The sequence below is a fragment of the Daphnia pulex genome, chromosome 10 (genome assembly GCF_021134715.1).
Source record: "Daphnia pulex isolate KAP4 chromosome 10, ASM2113471v1".
Taxonomy (NCBI): domain Eukaryota; kingdom Metazoa; phylum Arthropoda; class Branchiopoda; order Diplostraca; family Daphniidae; genus Daphnia; species Daphnia pulex.
This window is the reverse complement of record NC_060026.1, coordinates 10,166,611-10,188,938: the sequence shown is the minus strand read 5'-3', so window position 1 is coordinate 10,188,938 and position 22,328 is coordinate 10,166,611. Positions and strand designations below refer to the sequence as shown.

General features: G+C 39.2%; 5 protein-coding genes across 10 annotated transcripts; 4 read left to right on the top strand and 1 right to left on the bottom strand.

The window, feature by feature from the left end:
* The first annotated feature begins 5,113 nt into the window (after nt 1-5,113).
* LOC124204985 lies at nt 5,114-7,556 on the top strand. 2 transcript variants are annotated; one of them, XM_046602251.1, is made up of 4 exons: nt 5,114-5,220; nt 6,149-6,728; nt 6,882-7,167; nt 7,253-7,556. In XM_046602251.1, exons 1-4 carry the CDS (start codon nt 5,182-5,184, stop codon nt 7,464-7,466), a joined length of 1,119 nt encoding a protein of 372 aa, XP_046458207.1. In that variant the 5' UTR covers nt 5,114-5,181; the 3' UTR covers nt 7,467-7,556. The 2 variants fall into 2 exon arrangements, with proteins under 2 accessions (XP_046458207.1, XP_046458208.1); XM_046602252.1 differs by having other exon boundaries at nt 5,192-5,304.
* A 46-nt stretch (nt 7,557-7,602) lies between these two features.
* Nucleotides 7,603-10,960, top strand: LOC124204982 (organic cation transporter protein-like). The gene is made up of 12 exons (XM_046602248.1): nt 7,603-7,986; nt 8,051-8,315; nt 8,399-8,502; nt 8,588-8,742; nt 8,809-8,977; nt 9,049-9,184; nt 9,259-9,395; nt 9,462-9,548; nt 9,622-9,749; nt 9,842-10,023; nt 10,115-10,254; nt 10,340-10,960. The coding sequence occupies exons 1-12, from the start codon at nt 7,775-7,777 to the stop codon at nt 10,398-10,400; spliced, it is 1,776 nt and encodes a 591-aa protein (XP_046458204.1). The 5' UTR covers nt 7,603-7,774; the 3' UTR covers nt 10,401-10,960.
* Nucleotides 10,961-11,624: 664 nt separating this feature from the next.
* Nucleotides 11,625-14,544, top strand: LOC124204981 (organic cation transporter protein-like). The gene is made up of 12 exons (XM_046602246.1): nt 11,625-11,944; nt 12,014-12,287; nt 12,350-12,453; nt 12,536-12,690; nt 12,763-12,931; nt 12,997-13,141; nt 13,261-13,427; nt 13,510-13,596; nt 13,661-13,788; nt 13,854-14,035; nt 14,114-14,253; nt 14,350-14,544. Exons 1-12 carry the CDS (start codon nt 11,709-11,711, stop codon nt 14,420-14,422), a joined length of 1,860 nt encoding a protein of 619 aa, XP_046458202.1. The 5' UTR covers nt 11,625-11,708; the 3' UTR covers nt 14,423-14,544.
* Nucleotides 14,545-14,896: 352 nt separating this feature from the next.
* On the bottom strand, nt 14,897-22,257 carry LOC124204980 (flocculation protein FLO11-like). Of its 5 annotated transcripts, none has more exons than XM_046602243.1 (5): nt 22,103-22,217; nt 21,766-21,982; nt 20,268-21,693; nt 20,058-20,234; nt 14,897-15,234 (listed from the first exon to the last, which is right to left on the bottom strand). In XM_046602243.1, the coding sequence occupies exons 2-5, from the start codon at nt 21,970-21,972 to the stop codon at nt 15,008-15,010; spliced, it is 2,037 nt and encodes a 678-aa protein (XP_046458199.1). In that variant the 5' UTR covers nt 21,973-21,982; nt 22,103-22,217; the 3' UTR covers nt 14,897-15,007. The 5 variants fall into 5 exon arrangements, with proteins under 5 accessions (XP_046458199.1, XP_046458200.1, XP_046458201.1 ...); XM_046602244.1 differs by having other exon boundaries at nt 14,898-15,234; nt 20,058-20,379; nt 20,452-21,693; XM_046602245.1 differs by having other exon boundaries at nt 14,898-15,234; nt 20,058-20,406; nt 20,485-21,693.
* On the top strand, nt 16,734-19,651 carry LOC124204984 (organic cation transporter protein-like). The gene is made up of 12 exons (XM_046602250.1): nt 16,734-17,018; nt 17,085-17,363; nt 17,427-17,521; nt 17,586-17,740; nt 17,810-17,978; nt 18,041-18,185; nt 18,312-18,481; nt 18,551-18,637; nt 18,704-18,831; nt 18,901-19,082; nt 19,158-19,297; nt 19,404-19,651. Exons 2-12 carry the CDS (start codon nt 17,223-17,225, stop codon nt 19,453-19,455), a joined length of 1,464 nt encoding a protein of 487 aa, XP_046458206.1. The 5' UTR covers nt 16,734-17,018; nt 17,085-17,222; the 3' UTR covers nt 19,456-19,651.
* Nucleotides 22,258-22,328: the final 71 nt, after the last annotated feature.

Sequence of the window (22,328 nt, the reverse complement as noted above, 5' to 3'; positions counted from 1 at the left end):
ATCTTGATGACTAGTCGTGATGGGAAGAAATTTCGCGGAACATCAATACAGGCTAACGGCAGTACTGACGGCCCTAGAAAAAGCCAAACTAACTTTGAACGCAGAGAAATGTTTATTCGTAGCCGGTGAGATTACATGTCTCGGCCATAAAGTTTCCGGAAGAGAGGCCCAGCCGTTCGAGCGGTCGTTGATTTTCCCTCCCCAGATATCCACCCAGTGAAACGAGTAGCGGCAGTACGGAGTTTTCTTGGAATGGTCTCTTTCTATCGGAATTTTATCTAGCGGTTTTCGGAAAAGGCGACTCCACTTTATGCACTAATGAAGAAGGGTTCAGCGTTGATGTGGGGGCCGAATCAATCAAGATCATTTGCTGAGTTTAAAAATGCGCTCATCAACGCTCCCGTGTTAGCACATCGTCTGGACGATGTGGAAATGGAGTTGCAAATTGACGCCAGTCAAAAAAGGTTAGGAGCGGCGCTGATGCAAACCGGAGGATGGATATTTTACCCAATAGCTTATATTAGTCGACGACTGACCGACGCAGAGAAAATTTTTCATCCAAATGAGCTGTAATGATTAACGTTGGTATGGGCGTTGAAGAAACTTCGTTACTACTTATTTGGTCGACGGTTTCAAGTTAAGGCAGACAACAAGGTAGTAAAGTGGCTGTGCAGTAAAAAAAAGAGCTAAAAGGAAAGTTTGCAGTTTGATAATGGACCTGCAGGAATTCGATTTTCAAATCCACCATCTAAAGAGGACGGAGAACATCGTCGTGGATACTCTCTCTCGTTATCCCGTAGAGTGCGGAGATTGTACTGAGATCATAGTTTGTGTGCTGAAGCCGACCGGATACTCGACGGAAGAGTTTGCGTTATGGCAACAGGGAGACGACTCGATTAAGACGCCAGCGCTTCGCCTCCAGGGACTAATGAAGGATGTGACACTGAAGGAGCGAGAAGGTGGAATATTCCGCTTGGTGAAAGAACTTCTCTACAAGATAAATACAACGGGCAAAGGTAGAAAGAATTCGTTAGTTGATCCTAAGAAGAGACATCATTAAAGCTTGCCACGACGCGCCCACAGGCGGACATTTTGGTATCGAGAAGACATGAGCCAAACTGAATGAACGTTATTGGTGGCCGAACATGAAAACGAGTGTGGTAAATTATGTGTCTTCCTTTGCATTCTGTAAATTGCACAAACGTCCACGAAACTGGTTGGAGGGAGAACTGCTCCAAATTGAGCCACCAAAAGAGTGTTTGAGCGTATTTATGAATCGATCATATTGGGAGGGAACCAATATCTCTTAGTTGCCATTGATTTGCTAAGCAAATGGGTGATTGCGGCCCCAGTCCCTAGCGTTCCGACAGGTCCTGTAGTGTCGTTTCTGCAACGCAAAATCGTCGCTCACCACGGAGTTCCCAAACGGTTGATTTCAGACTGGGGAACGGCCTTTACGTAGATCGATTTGGAGCGAGCTCTCAATAAATGGGGAGTTACGCACAATTGCTTCACTCGCGTACCCAAAATCAAATGGGCAAGTTGAGCAAACCAACGCAAGGATCGTCATGGCCATGAAGTCATTTATCGACAAGGATCAATCGAACTGGAATGAACTACTACCTGAAGCAGTAGTAGCTTTGAATACGGCCAAACAGTCTAGTACTGGTTTGACCCCGTTCGAGATCCTCTATGGACGGAAATGCGGAGCTTCCCCATGAACGCCTCTTTCCATGGCCAGAAGAAAAAGGAGAATCTAATTCTGACTTCGTGAAAAGACTCGACGATTTCAGTTTGACATTTCAAAAAAGACTGAAAGAACGACAAGAAGAACTCAAACAAAAGGTAGACAAGAAACTAAAAAAGGTCAGACGTTATGAGCTCGGTGAACTCGTCCTGGTGGCCCGTGATGTCCGTAAAAAGGGAAAAGCGAAAAAGTTTCTTCCTCTCTACATAGGGCCCTATCAAATTGTCAACCAGATCACTCCAGTAACCTATCTCATCGAGGATGTACCTGCCCGCAGGAAAAAGAAGACCCGGAGACGCTTTCCGGCCCATGTCAGCCAGCTGAAACCCTTTCAGGTCCCCCATGACGAGGAGTGGGACGCCGGACCTCAAAGAACAAAAGCTAGAGACCCACCTTCGTCGGCAAGAAAACGGACGAGAAGTGGACGCCAAGAAAAGCTACCAGTCGTTTACGATTACTTCGAGATAGATTCTTCCCCGAGGAGCGGGAAAAATGCGGATTTTCGTCAAGAAAATCATGGTCAGGAAAGGCCAAGTGTTATAGTTCTGGGAAGAAAGAAACGTAGAGAAGACGAAGGCCATTCGGAGAGAAGAAAAAGGCGAAAGAACTGGACGACGGGTGGACGACGGGCCGGCGTAGGTGAAGAAGGCGAAAGAACTGGACGACGGGTGGACGACGGGCCGGCGTAGGTGAAGAAGGAGAAAAAGAGAGAAAAGAAAGGCATTCGGGTGAGAAGTGAGAGGAGAGACGGACGGTCTTGCTCGGAATTAAGAAGAAGTGTTAATTTTTGATCTAATTGATTGTCCTGCTGTACGGTATTCTCGCTCAATATCTGCGTTTAATCGGCTGTAAGCGAGGTGCTCACCCTCAATAAAGGCGGAATTTTAAAGGTATCTGTGTGTGTGTAAAGATATGTGACTGAATTCTAACGAAGAAATCCCTGTTCAAGGTAGGAGTACCGTTCTTCCATTTAAGGAATAAGAATTGCTTGTCAATTGGGTACTCCAAAGGGCAATACTTTGCTTTCCTGTTACAAAAAGAGAACTTTTTGACTGTGTACAGGGTATTTATTGCAAAATTGATGCAAAGACCTCCTTCAAGAATAACCAGCCTTCAATGGGGTGGGTAAATAAATTGAAAGTGCGTCATAAACTGTCCCTGAGGAGATCTGAATATCTTGATGGAGGGAGACCAAGGTCGATTATGTTTCTATCTTTTGAAAATTTAGTTTCAGTTATATTTTTTAGTTACAACTGTTTGTTAACAGGTGACGGAGGAAGCTATTAAAAATTTGTTTACCGTAATGGTTTCCTTTTTGGAAGACGAAAATTGCCCGGAAATCTTAGATCAACCTTCTCGTTTGTTCACAGCTGATGAAGTAGGGATTCAATTGTAACCCAATGCTAAAAGTGTGAAATTTCTCATGTCTAAGGGAATCGAAACGTTTCCATTGTGAAACGAAGAAATTCAAAGCGATCTGTCACAGGAAATAATATATTTGATAAGATGTACTAAAGTTACGTATTAACAAAAACACAAAATATTAACACCAAATTTAGGTATGGGAACATGTAGTTCAGCAGGTGTCAGTTTGCCAACTTATTTTGTTTTTCCCATACGAAAGGGTACCCACGGCAGTCAAGAACTCAATTCCTCCTGGTACAAAAAAACGATTTACATTAAGCTTTTAACAAGCGATCCGCCACTCAAAGAGGCCGTTTTGGGGGGTTTTGATTTAGCGGAAATCGTCGCTGGGGGTTCTAAAAATAAACGAATAGATGGGTTTTGTGCAAAATTTTTCGCTAAGTCGATTACTAAAAACCGCAATCGCCTAGCTTTTGTAGTTTAGGAGATATTTTTAAAAAACTGAGAGGGGGTAGCCGAAATTTGGACTTTTTTTCGTTTTTTGTGCAGCAGTTTTCTCGTCAACTGCTGCACCTAGAAATATTCTAATTGTTTCAAAATGATGGGATAGCCCACCTCTTCAAACCATTTTTTTCGATGCTCGGCTCAGAAGACGAGATATTAACGATTGAAATTTTGGAAAAAATTCCTAAAAATTTCTTCGTTTTTCGGCCATGCCGGGCTTCATCCTATAAGCCACCTAGCGCTCGCGAAAGCAAAATTTCCCCCTCTTTGCTTTTAGGGTCTGTTGGGGTGACCACCCCCCTCTCGATAGGTGTAGGCTGACGTTATGAGGGAGACCACCCCAACAGACCCTAAAGGGACCCCAGACCCAACAGACCCTCGCTTTCGTCAGGTTTTCAAGCGAGCCTGGGATGGAATTTCTCCGCAAATAGTTATTAATGTCTTTAAAGCTTGCGGAATATACCCATTCGATTCTGATGTGGTCGAGTACGTATAAACACATTATGTAAATCATTGATGAAGCTAATAAAGTAATGTTTTTCAAGTTTTACAAAGTGCATTTTCACTAGAATATCGCTTCTTGAAGAACATGACGCTATAATGTCGCTTCAGACGAAGAAAGCAACACAAATGGAGAAGTTGAGGCTGAGGTAATTGTAAAACTATAGTTATGATGACATGTAATTTAGTTACATTAAAAGGGAATACGGAGAAAAAGCCCGCCGGGTAAAACGCCCCCTTTTTTAACGGCGTCGCCCCAAATTGTCCAGTTCAACCCCTTTTATTTTGATTTTGAAATTGAAGCAACTAATTGCTTGAATTTTAAAAAGTTTTTAAACAAAAGAACAAAATAAACATTACAAATTGATGTATGTTATTTATTTTCACTAAAACTGATGAATAGATGGTTTTTGGGGGGTCGTCCAATATTACACCCAAATTGTCCACCCCCAATATTTTTGATTTCAAAATTTGTTCGTGTTTTTCTAAATACTATAATTAAATAAATTCGACACGGGGAATATTGAAAAAATTCTGAACATAGTTGGAACCACCAGTTTATCAATTTTGTTTAGCCTATTGCAACAAATTTCTGAATAATGGATTTAAAAAAAAAATTGTCCAAGATAACCCCGCCCTCCTCTATACATAGGGAAATTTTTCGTCGACTTGGTGTATACGTGGAGCAAAAAAAGGGAAAAAGAAAGAAAAAAACTTTTTATTTTACTGTGGTAGAGAAGATAAATGGGATTATGTTTCACCTTTTCGTTGAAAACAATAACAGAATTGTTTTCGTGCCAAGTAGGCTACCTATCCAGCCAGCGCAAATTGTTTTCCTATGTATATATTAATAGACCCCTCCCTGAGCATGTTAATGGACTCGACTCGAACTCAAGCCAAATAAAATATCTAGACTAATCTCAAACAATTTTATAATGTTACTTTTTGGTTCAGAGGAGTATAGATATCCATTTCAAAGACCTTTGTTCCCTAGTGATATAAACTTGGCATTTAAAAAACCAAAGCAAAAAATAGAAAAAAAAAACAATACATATAAATAGAAAATGTGTTCAGTTGCTACGCAGTCTTTGTGCTTCTCAGCGGTAATTTTATTAGTTTATAACATTATTTCTAAACTTTTGTTGTAGCAAGTGCTAAAAAAAATTCATTTTAGGAATTACTGCTAGGTAAATTAACCGGATTTATTTATATTACTTTTTGTACGGTACTATTCAGTCATGCTTGGCAGTTTCTCGAGCAGGCAAATGGCTGTATGATTTTGTTTGAATTTGACAAAAATGTATTCTAAAATTAACACTATTACCCTAATTTAAATTTCTTTTGCGCTTATTCTTCATCTTCTACTCCTTTCCCCCTTTTAACTTTTCCGTAAATTCTAAATAGAGGAACTTTTTGCCTGCTCAAGAAATTTTCAACGTTCCAATCATGACTGGATATAAATAATGATAATTATAGTTTTTATTTCATTTTTATTTCCCCCCGTAATCTCTGTTTAAAGTTGAGATTAGCATTGCTGAGTCAGCAATGGCAGTTTTTCATAAGCCAACTAGCCCCACGGTGAAAGGCAGAAATAGCCCCAACAAGGTCGTCTACACAAAATATATATTAAGCCACTATAATTAAGTTTTTCTGTTGACGCCTTTACATATAGTCGATAGAAGATAAAATTCTCTATTTCACTAGTTTTTTTAAATAGTTTTATCATTATTCCGAAAGAAATTATTTGAAACAGATATTCCGAAAGAAATTATTTGAAACAGATTTTCGAAAAATCTTACATCAGAAAAGTCAAAAAGTGTTTTTTATTTTTTATCTTCAGAACGGCTAGTCATATATTCTTGAAATTTCAAATATTAGTGCTCATGATAATTAGGCACCCATGGTAAAAAGCTAAATGTTTTTAATTAAATACAGAGCTAAATAATTAGAAAAGAGCGACCTGCCCCCCAGGTCTTTTAGCCCACTCTCCCCTAATATGTTTTAATGAAATTTGCAAAATACCATTTTCAGTTGTCTTGGAAGATGGACGAAAAAATTCAATGGGTGGAGCCTACTATGACGGCTACTCCAGCCTCGTCTGGTACAAGCGCACCTGTTCTGACGGAATCCGACGTGAATACTTGGCGGGAGAACGGGTACTGTTTAGTGAACGATCTCTTTCCTGAGAACCTGTTAAAACTGGTGGCAAATGATTGCAACAATGTTTTCCCATCACCGTTATCCGAAGAAGCAAAAAAAATTAATTATTACGGAGGTTTCGTCAACTTCCCGTCGACTTACGACTCGGTTAATCAATTACCGCTGCACCCACGCATGATGGCCGCTGTGGCACAATTGTTCGGCATGAAGGACCTCACTGACGTCCGTCTCACTCAGACGGAAGTTTGGCCCAAATACGGTCGCAACGACTCTAGTCACGAAAACAACGAAGAGGACAATGCTGACCAACGCATGCACTGCGACTTCCCTAGTCACACGCTTACGCATCCGCCTCCTTGGGACGAACCTGATGCAGTCTCTATCATCTTGTACCTTTCGGACGTGGATGAGTGTTACGGTGCCACAGCCGTCGTACCTCGCACAGGAAAAGGTATATCATCTTCAGCATCAGGGCCCACTTAATGTCCTGAGAAGAGTTGTGAGGGTTGTAAACTAAACTCACATATGAACTAAAGACAAAGATCGTTTGCTTTTTAAATTAATTGGAATGGACTAATTTAAAACCTATTTTGACAACATTCAGATGATCCAGCATATACATATCCGCTTTCTCAAATGCCGGGTTTCGGCACGACCGAATGGAAAAACAACCGGAATATAGCTGAAGCCTACCTACGAGAAGTAGCTCCAGAGGTGGCACAATACCGTGCCGAACACTTGTACCCCCGCGAAAAGCGGGTTCGCTACCGGTTCGGAACAGTGCTATTCTACCGACAGGACGCTTGGCATAGAGGTACAGAGCTCAAGCCGGGCTGCTTGCGTGTCGTCGTCAACATGACGTATCGCAAAGCCATAGCCGAATGGATAAGGTAACCAAAAAACATGTTAGCATAATATTTATCAACAGATTTTTTTCTTGAGTGGCATGCTACAGACTTTAAAATTCTAATTTAGCACCATGCACATTGGTTGGGCGTGGGCAATGATGCGCAAAAATCTCCCCTTAGAGAATCTGGTGGCGAAAGCCACTGTCGAGCAGCGTTGCATTTTGGGGTTCCCGAAACCGGGGCATTCGTACTGGACGCCCATGACCATTGCAGCCGTTGCCGCTCGTTACGAAGCACTTGGCATGGATATGAAGCCATACATTGAAGCCATTAAACAATAGTTCAGTGTGTCCAGGTATTAGTAGTAAATAACGTAGAGACCAAACAAAGAAATATTTTGGGTGAAATAAAAATTTTGGGCGACAATTCAATTCTGTCGTTATCTGTATGCGGGCTACTGCAGCGTAGTAAAGTGTTTAAAGCGTTCGCGTTTGAAACTACAACTTGGCAAGTAGGTCATGAAATGACTGCGTTCGATTGATTACTGCTGCTCACAAGATTAAGCAGATAAAAGAAATAGGCCGCAGACAATACAGTGATTCAATGGTCACCTAGTGGCAACATTACTGCCAAGCTGAAAAGATTAGCAATGGAAACAGACAATAAATCAACATCTTGTGCTCAATTAAAGGATGAAGAGAATTTGGAGGGAGAACCTTTTAACTATGACGACATTCTGAAACACTTGGGGCAATTAGGTAAGTTCCAACTGCGAGCATTTCTATGGTTATGCCTGCCTGCTATATTTCCAGGCCTCATAACAATGTCCTTAACATTCACTGGTGGGGTACCCGATTACAGGTATAATTCGATCAATCAAACTTCGTTAGGGGAAAAAAATATTAATTTTTGTATATCGAATCAGATGTTTCGTTGACGGTTGTGATGAAGTCGAATCTCAGGGACAGGGGGATTTTTCCCATCCTTGGTTGAATAACACCATTCCCGGATGGGAAGATGACGCTTCATCAAGTGACAATCGAATTAAGAAGCAATGTTACGTTTACAACCATACATGGAACAATGTTGAAGAGTGTCTCGCAGGGAGCGACGTCAATATCGATCAAGAAATACAGTGCAGCGAATGGGTCTATGACGACTCCATATTCGGATCCACCATCGTTACGGAAGTATAATCACTTTTGTTACATGAGTCTTGCCTTTTAAACCTATATAATTATTTTAGCTTTGCGCTTGAAACTTTCACAATCAGTTTGAGTTGACATGTGATGACGAACATAAGCAACCGATAGCCAGTACCGTATACATGGCTGGAAATATATTTGGACCTCTCATATTTGGACTTATCGCAGATAAGTAAGCCCTTGAAAGGGAAGAAGGATATAGTTTGACAACCTAGATGTCCGTAAACTCGTGGTCTTTTATGTAATCTTGTAAATAGATTTGGAAGAAAAGCAGCGTACACATGGGGAATATTGTTTATGGGTTGCGTCGTAACCGGCTCGGCTCTGTCCAAGAATCTGATCACCTTCTGCGTCTTAAGATTCTTTAGCGGACTTGCCAATCTCGGCCTCTTTGAAATCTACATTGTCTGGGGTATACTTTTTTGCAAACCAGCAATAATAGGTTTTTCAGTAACAGATATCATGTAAATAAAACCAGGCATTGAATCAGTTGGTACAAAGTACCGAACCATTTGTGGTTTTGTTTATCAACTTTGTTTCACCGTTGGTTCTGCACTTATGGGCTGTATAGCCTTCTTTGTAAGAGACTGGCAAATAATTCAAATCATTATAGGAGCTCCCATATTTTTACTCTTGGCTCTCCATTGGTATGGTATTATAAAATATATTAGAAACTTTTTTTGCTATATATTGGTGTCAAAATTTTTTCGATTATAAGGCTTGTTCCGGAATCAATTCGATGGTTAGTAGCAACGAAACGTTACGAAAGCGCAAGAAAATTGATTTTGAAAGCGGCCAAAGTTAATAAGAAATCAGTGCCTGATCACTTGCTGGTCATTCCTAATGGACAATCGGTAATCTAATGTATTAATGCCAAACAGTAAAAATCACATTTTTTAAAATTTTTATTAATGTAAATAAAATGTAGGTGGTAAAAGATGCGGAGATTTCTAGTACTGCCCTTAACGAAAACACAAAAAATTCATTTGTGAAGCGCGAGGGTCTCATCGATGTATTACGTTCTCCGGTTTTACTGAAAAGGCTCGTTATCATGATTGCAGCTTGGTATAATAACTGATTTTCACATAACATTTCTTTACGGTTTTAATAATGTTACTATGGCGAATAAAGGTTCGGTGGCGTTATGGGCTACTACGGTATTACATTTTCCAGCAACAACTTGTCTGATAATTTTTTCGTCAACTACGAACTCAGCATGCAAGTTTCGAAGCACTCTTTGTTTTTTTATTAATTTTAATTGGCCTAAATTAGATTTTCTTAAATGGTGAAGGTTAGTAGAAATTCCCGCTTACCTTTGCGGAATTTACGTAACAGATAAAGTTGGCAGGCGACCAACTCTTTGCGCTGGGATGATTATAAGTGGTTTTGCTTGTCTGATCACCGGATTGGTTCCAGAAGGTATACCATATTTATTTTCATTTTTCATGAGCACTCATTGTTTTCATTTATTTTTTTAAATTTTAATTCTAAAATGCACATTTAACGAATAGATCCAGCGTTCATCCGAGTCACTTTCTCTCTGATTGGAAAGTTTTTCATATCTACTGTAATGGCAGTGCTTTACTCTTTCACTGCGGAATTATTTCCTACGGAAACAAGAGGCGTTACAGTCGGCATTTCTTCTACCCTTGGTCACTTTGGAGGCGTCGTAGCTCCCATTTTAGCCGATGCTGTAGACAATAATAATCTAAATAATCCTCGTTTCTTCGCGAGAAAATCCAGTTTTATTCATTATTAACCAATCTGACCTTGTACAATCACAGGGGAGAAAAATTGACCCTGCTTTCCCGTACATTATCTTCGCCATCGTCAACGTTTGCGTCGGTATTTTGGGACTTTTACTACCGGAAACAAATCATCTTCCACTACCTACTACTATTCAAGAGGCAGTTGATATGGAAAAGTTTGTTCTATTTTAGTGTTATAATACGATAAATTAACAATCTTTTCTTTTGTTCCTATAATTATAATGTTTTGCATTTGAAAAGGTACACGTTTTCTCTTCACCGTTGCTGCCACAGGAAGAAGGAAGAAGAAAATTGCGATTAAAATTTTTTATTAAATGAGGCGATTTAGGTTATGCTTGAATACCAACAAATTTAAACGACTGCTACAACTCGATTGAAATTTGCTTCGTAGTTTGACAGAGAAATATAAAATCCAACAATGTTACAAAAAAATTTAAAAATATGAATCAGAAGAATTAAATAATCGGGCCATATTGGGTCATAAATTGGCATTACTGAGCTGCAAAAGCGATCAACAGTTTAAATGTAAAGGCTATTGATTCAACAAACATTAATTGATTAAAAAATTGCAATCCGCATCCTTAAAAAATTTTTAGTTTGCTGCCAAGCCTGCCATAATAAAATTCTCTCCTGATTTCTCAATCAGGAATCGGTCTTTGTTTTCATTTCAAAATAAAAACAAAAACCGATTCAAAAAATAAATTTTTCTTTTTCTTAACTATAAGTATAAATATGTAAAAAATAAAAATTTCTGGTTGTGCTACTGTAAGAATATCGGAGATAGTCTTATAGTCAAACAATATAAAAGAAAATAAACAAGAGTGTGAAAAGAATTTATCGAAAATAAATATTTAGCCTACATTGGTCGTTTCATTCTTGTTCTTGTTTAACCGTGTTTAACTCATATGTGCAGCAGCATTTTATCGTGGGTAACAAACAGAGGGATAGAAAACTTTACAAGATAAAGCACGATTTACACTAATTAGCTTAGTGCACTATAAGTTTATTCCATTATTTTTTGTTAGCTGAATGAATATTCCGCAAGAACGAGTGCGTAATACATCTTTATTAACTGTGTTCCTAGATAGCACTGCTGGTTGTATAGAACAATAGAACATAATTTTTTTAACGAAGACGACGAAAGATTATATAAAAAATCAACAAAAGAAAGCCAAAAAGAGCTCGAATGTGGACGGCGGCTTTATATTAGCTAGGTACTGAATTTGATAATTTCGTCTACATCAGCGGAGTAAAAATAGGATTCAAGCGGGTGATGAAAGAAAGAACAGACGAGATAGAGAGAGAGGGAGCGATTTTTCACAGACGTTAAAAACAATATTACATAACATTATCTAATCAAAAGAAGAAAAAAAAACAGCGTTATTGTAGCCTATTATATAACGCGCAGCAACTGGTCCCCAAAACATGTTAAAACTATTCCTTCCTATCACGGTAAAACTCATAACACAAAAAAAAAGATAAAAAAACATTGAAGATATCAACAACTTTATAAGACGATAAGCATGTGTATGTTGGTACCAATATTTTAAAATAGTCCTTGACATATTGTTGTTAATTACAGTGAATTAGATACAACAAGAAGACTCAAATGGAGAGTAGAGATCACTCTGATCAACCGAAACCGGCAGGACAACAAGATGGACAACCAAAAGAAGAAGAAGAGAACTTGAAGGGAGAGGCGTTCAACTATGATGACATTCTGGAACACTTGGGACAACTAGGAAAATTCCAGTTGCGAACTGTTTTGTGGCTAATTGTACCGGCGCTATTTCCAGCTTTCGTCACCATGTCACTCACTTTCACTGGCGGTGTACCCGATTACAGGTAAAATTTAACCAAACATTTAAAGCTGGAAAAATCTAGTCTTGGTTGTTATCATGGGCGCGGAATCAGATGTTTCGTTGACGGTTGTGATGAAGTCGAATCACAAGGACAGGACGGAATGGATTATTTTTCCCCTCCTTGGTTGAATAACACCATTCCCGGATGGGAAGGCGAGTCTTCATCAACTGATAACCGAATAAAGAGACAATGTTACGTTTACAATCACACATGGAACAATGTTGAAGAGTGTCTCGCCGGCAGCGACGTCGGTATCGATCAAGAAATACAATGCAACGAATGGGTCTACGATGACTCAATATTTGGGTCTACTGTAGTCACTGATGTAACTAAAAATTCTATAAGTTTTCTAATTGAAACAACCTAATCTTCCATTTAACAAATCAGTTTGAACTAGTCTGTGACGACGAGAATAAGCGCCCCATTCCTGGCATGGCTTACATGGCCGGCAACGTCTTCGGTCCCGTATTGTTTGGATTTCTATCAGACAAGTATATTTTTTGATTCAAGGATTCGATGAAATAATAATTTTTTTTTTTATTATCTCGTAATTTGATTTTTTGCGTCATACAGAACTGGTAGAAAACCAGCGTTTACACTGAGCGTCTTACTTTTGTCCATTTTGGTCACAAGTGCAGCTTTTTCAACGAATATAATAACTTTTAGCGTACTACGATTTTTAAGTGCAATCTGCAATATTGGGTTCTTCGACATTTATTTTGTCTGGGGTATATAATTGAATTATCTATCTTGTATAAATCTTAGATTTAATTTAACTAGATTGTAAATTATCTATGCAGGTGTTGAAGCCGTCGGGGGAAAATACCGAGTTGCTGTTGGTTTTATGTTTCAAGTGCTTTTCACTTCAGGTGCTGCCGTGTTGGGTATCATCGCTTACTTTGTAAGAGATTGGCGTAAACTTCATCTTATTATGGGAGTTCCCATTTTCACATTTGTTTCTCTATACTGGTATTTTTATGACCTATATTTTAATCTACTGTATGTGATCACTAAATATTTTAACTTCTCTTAAGGATGGTACCGGAATCGATTCGGTGGTTGATTGCGAAGAAACGTTACAAAGAAGCAAAAGAATTAATCTTGAAAGCATCAAAAGTGAACAAGAAATCAATTCCTGATCACTTGCTTGTTATTCCCAATCAACATCTATCAGAACAAGTATTAACCGCCATATCTTTAATTATTGCTTTTGAAACATTAAGCTCTAATCCTGAAAGTCATTTGGTTATGAAAAGAAGCATAAGACTATATAAGCACAGCATGTTTTTGTATTATAGCAAGAAAAAGAGATGGCCGTATTCACTATCCAATCTGAAGAAATATTGATCAAGGAAAATAGAACGACTACCACAATGGATTCTACTGAAAATAGCGAAGAAGGCGTTATGGACATTTTACGGTCCACGGTTATGGTCAAAAGAATCGTTATATTAATGACGGCTTGGTATATTCGGGTTCTACCAATGTTTTCTAAAAATGTATAATCAGCTTGGCTTAACGAGGACAAATTATATTATTGCTTTCAGGTTTGCCTGTGTGATGAGTTATTACGGCATCACATTTGCGGCAAACAACATATCTTCCAAATTTTACATCAATTATGAGCTGATTATGTAAGTTATAAACATTAAAATTTTTTGTCTGATTAAAAAAAATATTAATTTTTAAAAACGTAAGGTTAGTGGAGATTCCAGCTTACGTATTCTTCATCTACATAACAGAAAAAATTGGCAGAAGACTCACCATAAGTGCAGGGCTGATGATCAGTGGTTTAGGCTGTCTTATAACTGGGCTGCTCCCAGCAGGTAAACCTATATAAAAACAATTTCCAACGTTTTGAAACTTTTCTAACGCAATTTCAAATGAATAGATCAGGAGGTTATGCAAGTTGTTTTCTCGTTAATTGGAAAGTTTTTCGTTTCGACCGTTCTGGCAGCACTCTATGCGGGAACCATTGAATTATTTCCGACGGAAACAAGAGCGATAGCTATGGGGATATGCTCTACATTCGGACGATTTGGGGGAATTGTGGCACCTCTTTTAGCCGACGCTGTACGTCTACGAGGCTATTTGAGCATAAAAACTTAGTCGAGTATACTTAATGGTTAATCTTTGAAAATCTAATAACAGGGTAGCAGGATTGATCCCGCTTTACCTTACATCATTTTTGCTATAGCTAATATCGCTGTCGGCGTGTTGTGTTTTTTACTGCCGGAAACAAAAAATCTCCCACTTCCTAATAATATTCAAGAAGCCATCGACATGGAAAAGTAAGTCGACTAAGATCTACTTCATTTTATAAGATTGTTTTATACATTACTGTTCAGTCAACACATGAGATTTTGTTTTTTTTAATCCTTTTATAGGCATACTATATCTTTGCGTCGCTGCTGTAAAAAGAACGATGAAACTGTCATTCCGCCGTTTGGGAAAAAGTGATTTGAATTTAATTTCGACGCTATAACCTGTTATTACCTTCTACACTTTTCAATGACCATTTGAAAGATATTCTACATTTTGTAAAAGTCCATCAAGTTGCATTAATAAAATAACTCAGCATAGTTTTTAGTTTTGTTTCGTTCACATTTATTTTAAGAATAAAATAAAGACTGTGGGCTTTCATTTAAATATTTAGTTAAGCTGTCATATACGTTGCTGAAAATTTGAAACAAACAGCTTCACCTGTATCTCTTTATTAGTTTTACGTGAATTAGGGTAGGGCAGATTAATGAACAATAATTTTTTTTAGATATCATGGTAGGCTAATTTATTTCTAATAATAAAAATGTATTCAGAATTTCGGAAAAATATTGTATTACGTACATTAAAACCCGGATCTCCATTTCTGGAACAATATCTTTGCATGGACACCATTCTCTATCAAGTAATAATCATCAAGTAGAATCCAACCTTGCCAACATATTAGCTAGTACATTATGGTAATGGAAATAAAAGAAGATTCGTAAAACTGTACAATCAAAGTCAGAATCGATTGGGAAATACTTTAGCTGACGCACGCATAATTTACTTATACCACGGGGACGCAGTAGGCGATGGGGGAGACGGCATAGAACCATAAGGTTGGGCAGAATAAATGGGGAGAGGCAAAGCTCCATAAGGAGTCGGAGTAGGCTGTAAGTTGGACGGAATATTAGTTGTGTACAACGGGGCGGGAGCAGTGTAGTATGACGCTGTGGTCTGTTCATAAGCAGGAGCCGCAACCGGTACCGGTGTAGCATAGATCGGTGCTCCTGGAGCCATTCCATAAACGGGAGCAGGAGCAGCCAGGTCCATTCCATAAGCAGAAGCAGAAGCGGGAGAAGCAGGAGCGAATAACCATTCGAAATCAGTATACACGATGCTCTCATATTCATGTAATATTCGGAGCATCTTATAACGTGCAATACATTTCAAACCAACGTAGAAGCACGTCGCTTTATATTTTAAAAATACATGCAAACAATGTTTGAAATTTGAAAACACATACATAAATCTAACCTAAACATTTCATGAACCAAACAGTCGAGGACTAGTAGAGAAGCGGATGACATTGTACTGTCTATTCCTTAGCTTGTCACTACCATTCTCAATATTTACGTTTAACAAGATTTAAAAAAATCCAGTAGCCTATAGGGTACAGATTTGCTGTTTCATTTAAAAACGTGCGTCAAATTAGAACATTCGGGAACCCAAAGCCAGCATAAATCAGAATACATCAGAGATGTTCGTTACCTCTTTTCGTCTATTACTGGTAACACTAAATTATACGACAAGCAACAATGAACTGTATAGCGGCCTAATATTATAGCCACGTTGGTATGTAGCCCCGTATGCAGCCTATATATGGGCTATACGAAGAACGGAAGAGGTCGCAACTGAGTACAGTGGAGTTTACTCCACTATGTTTAAAGTATAAAGATGTAAAAAATACAAATTTCTGATTGTGCTTTTCGAAAAGAATCGGAGATGGTCTTAAACAAACAATATAAAAGAAAATAAACATATAGACAAGTGTCCAACTTATCACATAATTTATTTTAAAACAATCTTGAAAATATCTCATCTGAAAAGAATTTATCGAAAATAAATATTTACTTAGTTGTATCATTCTTGTTTAACTTATATGTGCAGCAGCATTTTATCGTAGAAACAAACAGAGAAAAATATAATTTTACACGATGTAAAGCTTATAATTTCCACTGAACTTATTCCATTATTTTCGTTACGTGAATGAATATTTCGCAAGGACGAGTGCTTGATATATCTTTATTCACTGTATTTCTAGCTAGCACTGGCGGTTGTAGAACCCCATGCATTCTTTTAACGAAGACGAGGAAAGATAATATAAAAATTCAACAAAAGAAAGTCAAAAGAGCTCAAAAGTGTGAACGGCGGCTTTATTGGGTACCGGAATTGATAATTTCGTCTACATCAGCGGAGTAAAAATAGGACGCAATAAGCGGGTGAAAGAAAGAACAGACGAGATAGAGACAGAGGGAGAGGAATTTAATTCGATTTAATTCAACGTTTAAAAAAAATTTACCGGTGCGTAAAAATACCTAATCTAAAAAAAATTCAGCGTTATTGGATATAAAGCGCCCCAAAACACGCAAAAACTATTCCTTCCTATCACACGGTAAGACTCATAACAAACAACAAAGATAAAAACACGTTGAAGATATCAACATATGTGTATAAGACGATAAGTATGAGTAGGCTATATCAGTGCCAATATTCTTAAAAAGACCTTTACATTTTGTTGGTAATAAACGTGAATTAGATACAACAAGAAGACTCAAATGGAGAGTAGTGATCACTCTGATCAACCGAAACCGGCAGGACAACAAGATGGACAACCAAAAGAAGAAGAAGAGAACTTGAAGGGAGAGGCGTTCAACTATGATGACATTCTGGAACACTTGGGACAACTAGGAAAATTCCAGTTGCGAACTGTTTTGTGGCTAATTGTACCGGCGCTATTTCCAGCTTTCGTCACCATGTCGCTCACTTTCACTGGCGGTGTACCCGATTACAGGTAAAATTTAACCAAACATTTAAAGCTGGAAAAATCTATTATTGGTTGTTATGGACGTGGAATCAGATGTTTTGTTGACGGTTGTGATGATGTCGAATCACAAGGACAGGACGGATTGGATTATTTTTCCCCTCCTTGGTTGAATAACACCATTCCCGGATGGGAAGGCGAGTCTTCATCAACTGATAACCGAATAAAGAGACAATGTTACGTTTACAATCACACATGGAACAATGTAATGTTGAAGAGTGTCTCGCCGGCAGCGACGTCGGTATCGATCAAGAAATACAATGCAGCGAATGGGTCTATGACGACTCAATATTCGGGTCTACTGTAGTCACTGATGTAACTAAAAATTCTATACGTTTTCCAATTGGAATAACCTTACTTTTCTATTTAAAAAATCAGTTTGAACTAGTCTGTGACGACGAGAATAAGCGACCAATACCTGGCATGGCAGGCAACGTCTTCGGCCCCCTACTATTTGGATTCCTAACAGACAAGTAATCTAACTCGGTATAATCTAATTTAATTATTACTTAAAATTTGGTTTCTGGTGTCATACAGAACTGGTAGAAAACCAGCGTTCACACTGTGCGTCTTTATTTTGTTCATTTTGGTCACGGGTGCAGCTTTTTCAACGAATATAATAACCTTTAGCCTACTGCGATTTTTAAGCGGAATCTGCAATATTGGGTTCTTTGACATTTATTATGTCTGGGGTATAATTTAATATCTATCTTCTAAATCTTTGATTTAATTTTACTATAGGTTATAAATAATTTCTGCAGGTGTTGAAGCTGTTGGGGAAAGTTACCGAGTTGTTGTTGGTTTTATGTTTCAATTGCTCTTTACGGCTGGTTCTGCCGTGTTTGGTATCATCGCTTACTTTGTAAGAGATTGGCGTAAACTACATCTCATCATAGGAGTTCCTATTTTCACCTTTGTTTCACTATACTGGTACATTTTATGATATATCATAATTTACTGTATGAAGCTCTAACGTTTTAACTTCTCTGAAGGATGGTACCGGAATCGATTCGGTGGTTGATTGCGAAGCGACGTTACAAAGAAGCAAAAGAATTAATCTTGAAGGCATCAAAAGTGAACAAGAGATCAATTCCTGATCATTTGCTTGTAATTCCTTATCAACATCTATCAGAACAAGTATACATGCTGTATTAACCGCCATATCATTAATTATTATTTAGTTGATACATTAACCCCTAATTCTGAAAGTTATATGGTTATGAAATAGAGTACAAGTCACAACATATTATTATTGTAATATAGCAAGAAAAAGGGATGCTGGCCATATTCACCATCCAAGCTGAAGAAATATTAAACGATGAAAAAAGACCGAGTACCACAAAAGATTCTACTGAAAATAGCGAAGAAGGTGTTATGGACATTTTACGATCCACGGTTATGGTCAAAAGGATCGTTATATTAATGGCAGCTTGGTAGATCCCATTAATATTTTCTAAAATTGAATCAAATGTATGCCTTATGTGGGCTAATTATAATTGCAGGTTTGCTTCTGTGATGGGTTACTACGGCATCACATTTGCGGCAAACAACTTATCTTCAAGCTTTTACATCAATTACGAGCTAATAATGTAATATTTTAAAAATCACATTTTCTTTTCTGTCTGATTCGATAACATTATATTTTCAAACTTAAGGTTAGTTGAGATTCCTGCTTACATATTCGGCATCTACATAACAGACAAAGTTGGCAGAAGACTTACTTTAAGTGTAGGGCTGTTGATCAGCGGTGTTGGCTGTCTTATCACTGGGCTGCTCCCAGCAGGTTTGCCTAACCTATTTAAACTTTCTCATAACATTTTGAAAATTTTCTAACGCAATTTCAAATGAATAGATCAGGAGGTTACGCAAGTTGTTTTCTCATTAATTGGAAAGTTTTTCATTTCGACCGTTATGGCGGCCCTCTATGCGGCGACGGTTGAATTATTTCCAACGGAAACAAGGGCGATAACTATGGGGATATGCTCTACATCCGGACGATTTGGGGGAATTTTGGCCCCTCTTTTAGCTGACGCTGTATGTCTATTATAAGTTATGAGCATCATCTTATTAGTCAAATTCCTATTGGTTATTTGTTTTTTTAATTTAAAGGGTAGCAGAATTGATCCCGCTTTTCCTTACATAGTTTTTGCTATAGCTAATATCGCTGTCGGTGTTTTGTGTTTCTTACTGCCGGAAACCAACAATCTCCCACTTCCTAATAATATTCAAGAGGCCATCGACATGGAAAAGTAAGTCGACTAAGATACTTCATTTTATAAGATTATATAAACTAAAGTCTACCTTAGCTACTATTCAGTCAACTCATGAAACGTTATTTTTCTCATCCTTTAATAGGCATACTTTTTCTTTGCGTGGCTGCTGTAAAATTCCAATTGGGGAAAAGTGATTAAATTTGAATTTTGATTATTACCTTCTTCATTTTTAAATCCCATTTGAAAGATATTCTGTACTTCGGAAAAATCAAAAATGCATAAATGCTTTGTTCCGTTTACCTAATTAAAAATGACTCAAATGTACGTATTCAGAATTTCGGAAAAATCTTGTATTACATTTAAACCCGGATCTCCATTTCTGGAACAATATCTTAGCATGAACACCATTCTCTATCAAGTAATAATCAGTAAGTAAAATCCAACCTTGCCAACATATTAGTACATATTAGCTAGTACATTATGGTAATGAAAATAAAAGAAGATTCGTAAAACTGTACAATCAAAGTCAGAATCGATTGGGAAATAATCTAGCTGACGCACGCATAATTAACTTAATACCACGGGGACGCAGTAGGCGATGGGGGAGACGGCATAGAACCGTAAGGTTGGGCAGGATAAATAGGGAGAGGCAAAGCTCCATAAGGGCTCGGAGTAGGCTGTAAGTTGGGCGGAATATTAGTTGTGTACAACGGGGCGGGAGCAGTGTAGTATGACTCTGTGGTCTGATCATAAGCAGGAGCCGCAACCGGTGCCGGTGTAGCATAGATCGGTGCTCCTGGAGCCATTCCATAAACGGGAGCAGGAGCAGGGGCAGGAGCAACAGGGGCCATTCCATAAGAGGGAGCAGGAGCGGGAGTAGGAGCCATTCCATAAACAGCACCAGGAGCGGGAGAAGCAGGAGCCATTCCATAAGAGGGAGCAGGGGCAGGGGTAGCAGAGGCCATTCCATAAGCAGGAGCTGGAGCAGCAGGAGCCATTCCATAAGTAGGAGCGGGAGCAGCAGGGGCCATTCCATAAGCAGGAGCAGGAGCAGCAGGCGCCATTCCATAAGCGGGAGCAGAGGCAGGAGTAGCAGGAGCCATTCCATAAGCAGGAGCGGGAGCAGCAGGCGCCATTCCATAAGCGGGAGCAGGAACGGGAGCAGCAGGAGCCATTCCATAAGCAGGAGCCGGGGCAGGAGTAGCAGGGGCCATTCCATAAGCAGCAGCAGGAACGGGAGCAGCAGGGGCCATTCCATAAGCGGGAGCTGCAGGTGCTGGTGTAGTATAGGTCGGGGAAGCAGGAGCAATTCCATAGGCTGGAGCAGAGGTAGCAGGAGGAGCATAAGATGCCGGAGTGTTATAAACATAGACTGGGACAGCTGGAGTAGTTGTAGCTGGGGAAGCTGGAGTCATTCCGTAAGCTGTAGGAGGAACCATTCCATAAGTTTGAGAAGCAGCAGCTGGAGGCCTTCCGTATACTGGAACTCGGCCAGGAGACGGCCGAGAAGGAATAACGTTGTAGCTTCCCCTCCCACCATTCAAATGACGTTTGGTACGATTGTCGGGCGAAGCTGAGGATTTCGCGATCAAAGAAGAATTTGCAGTTTTCTCAGGAATTTCCTCAGTCAGTTTAGCGACCTTGTGTTCACCCTCAACAGTGCTGTCATTTTGTCTCTTAAGAGGAACTTCCACAACTTGTGATCCGGCACCGCCCTTAATTCCTGACTTGCTAGAATTAACAGCCGATGAATTGCTTTCCTTTACTGCTGGGATGTCAGCAGTCAGGTTCCCAACAGCACGCTCGATGATGGTTGCTAGAGATGAGTTGTCTTTTTTGGCAGCTACAGTAGAGCCCAATTTTTCCGTTGAAGTAGAGTTGAGTGCGGAAGTGTTGACCAGCGCCTTGACCAGTTCCAGTTCAGCAGCAGCTGTGTCTCGAGTAACTTTCTTCGTAGCCGCGTTCCTTGAAGATTCGCTGTCGACTCTAAACAGCCTCCTTGCCCAGGAAGTGACGTTAGATGTGGTATTGGCCAGCATGCCGGGTAGAGTCTGGAAAAAAGACGAAGCCCTGTCCGTCATAGAAGTGTTGTCGGCGGAACGCTTCTCAATAGTCTTATTGTTGATCCGATCAGTGGCGTTCTTCAGTTCAATCAACGTGGCATTGATAGAGGCGCGTTCGTTTCTCAGCGGTGACGTTTTATTCGACACGTCGCTAACCTTAGATGAGGTCAAGCTAACCAGAGAGACTTTCGATGCCAATCGATCCAGAAGTCGACTAGAGCTGGAACGATGACCGCCATTTTTGATGTGCTGTGTCAGATTGCGTAAAGTAGTCGGGAGCGTTACGTCACTGGCCGTCTTGCTCGCATCGGTCGCATTGGCCACAATAACTGTTTTGTTGTGCTTGGCTCCCACATTGGGAATTCTCATCTAAACAACCGGAGAACATTGTTGTTAGCTTTAACCATTGTGAGAATCACAAACAAAATTCAAATGCAATACCTTTGGATGCGACGCTAGGATGGTTTGAATGGTGTGATAACTGATATTACGCATGGATTTGGGTAAATCAGACATGTTGATTCCAAAGGGTAGCTGACTGGTGGATATGGCGGAAGCGTTAGAACCGGTAGCATTTAAAGCGCTGGACGAGTTTCCAGCTATGGCAGAAGTCCATAAGCATATCAGCAAAATTCCTACGGAAAGCATTTTGGTAGTCCTACGTGATGAAAAGAGCAAACAGAAAATATTATTATCCTTTCGAGAAAACAATGCTACAAGAACAACATACAAACCAAATTATAAGAACATACAAAGAAAATTATTTAAAAAAAATTACCTGTCCAACAATGAAATTAATTCAAATAAAATAAAATCGGGAGCTACTAAAGATGACTAGCAAGAATGAAGAGTGGGCGAAGACTGATGTCTAGAAGGTCTGGATGGGGGCGTTTTATACAATTTCCAACACGTGCATATCGAATGATTCAATGAAAGACCTTGGGACAAATGATTTCAGAATTCAGACATTAATGCACCCCACCCCATTCTGGATTAAACTTAAG

Coding starts and splice junctions, on each gene's coding strand:
- LOC124204985 (XM_046602251.1), top strand. CDS start 5,182: ATGTGTTCAGTTGCTACGCAGTCTTTGTGCTTCTCAGCG. Junction 5,221..6,148: donor AGTCTTTGTGCTTCTCAGCG/GTAATTTTATTA, acceptor TACCATTTTCAG/TTGTCTTGGAAGATGGACGA. Junction 7,168..7,252: donor GCCATAGCCGAATGGATAAG/GTAACCAAAAAA, acceptor ATTCTAATTTAG/CACCATGCACATTGGTTGGG.
- LOC124204982 (XM_046602248.1), top strand. CDS start 7,775: ATGGAAACAGACAATAAATCAACATCTTGTGCTCAATTAAAGGATGAA. Junction 8,503..8,587: donor TTTGGACTTATCGCAGATAA/GTAAGCCCTTGA, acceptor TCTTGTAAATAG/ATTTGGAAGAAAAGCAGCGT. Junction 9,549..9,621: donor GTCAACTACGAACTCAGCAT/GCAAGTTTCGAA, acceptor TAAATGGTGAAG/GTTAGTAGAAATTCCCGCTT.
- LOC124204981 (XM_046602246.1), top strand. CDS start 11,709: ATGGAGAGTAGAGATCACTCTGATCAACCGAAACCGGCAGGACAACAA. Junction 13,142..13,260: donor ATCAACATCTATCAGAACAA/GTATTAACCGCC, acceptor TTTGTATTATAG/CAAGAAAAAGAGATGGCCGT. Junction 13,597..13,660: donor ATCAATTATGAGCTGATTAT/GTAAGTTATAAA, acceptor TAAAAACGTAAG/GTTAGTGGAGATTCCAGCTT.
- LOC124204984 (XM_046602250.1), top strand. CDS start 17,223: ATGTTACGTTTACAATCACACATGGAACAATGTAATGTTGAAGAGTGT. Junction 17,364..17,426: donor GGTCTACTGTAGTCACTGAT/GTAACTAAAAAT, acceptor TTAAAAAATCAG/TTTGAACTAGTCTGTGACGA. Junction 19,298..19,403: donor GAGGCCATCGACATGGAAAA/GTAAGTCGACTA, acceptor ATCCTTTAATAG/GCATACTTTTTCTTTGCGTG.
- LOC124204980 (XM_046602241.1), bottom strand. CDS start 21,972: ATGCTTTCCGTAGGAATTTTGCTGATATGCTTATGGACTTCTGCCATA. Junction 21,694..21,765: donor TCCTAGCGTCGCATCCAAAG/GTATTGCATTTG, acceptor CCGGTTGTTTAG/ATGAGAATTCCCAATGTGGG. Junction 15,235..20,057: donor CGTTTATGGAATGGCTCCAG/GAGCACCGATCT, acceptor GAATGGCTCCAG/GAGCACCGATCTATGCTACA.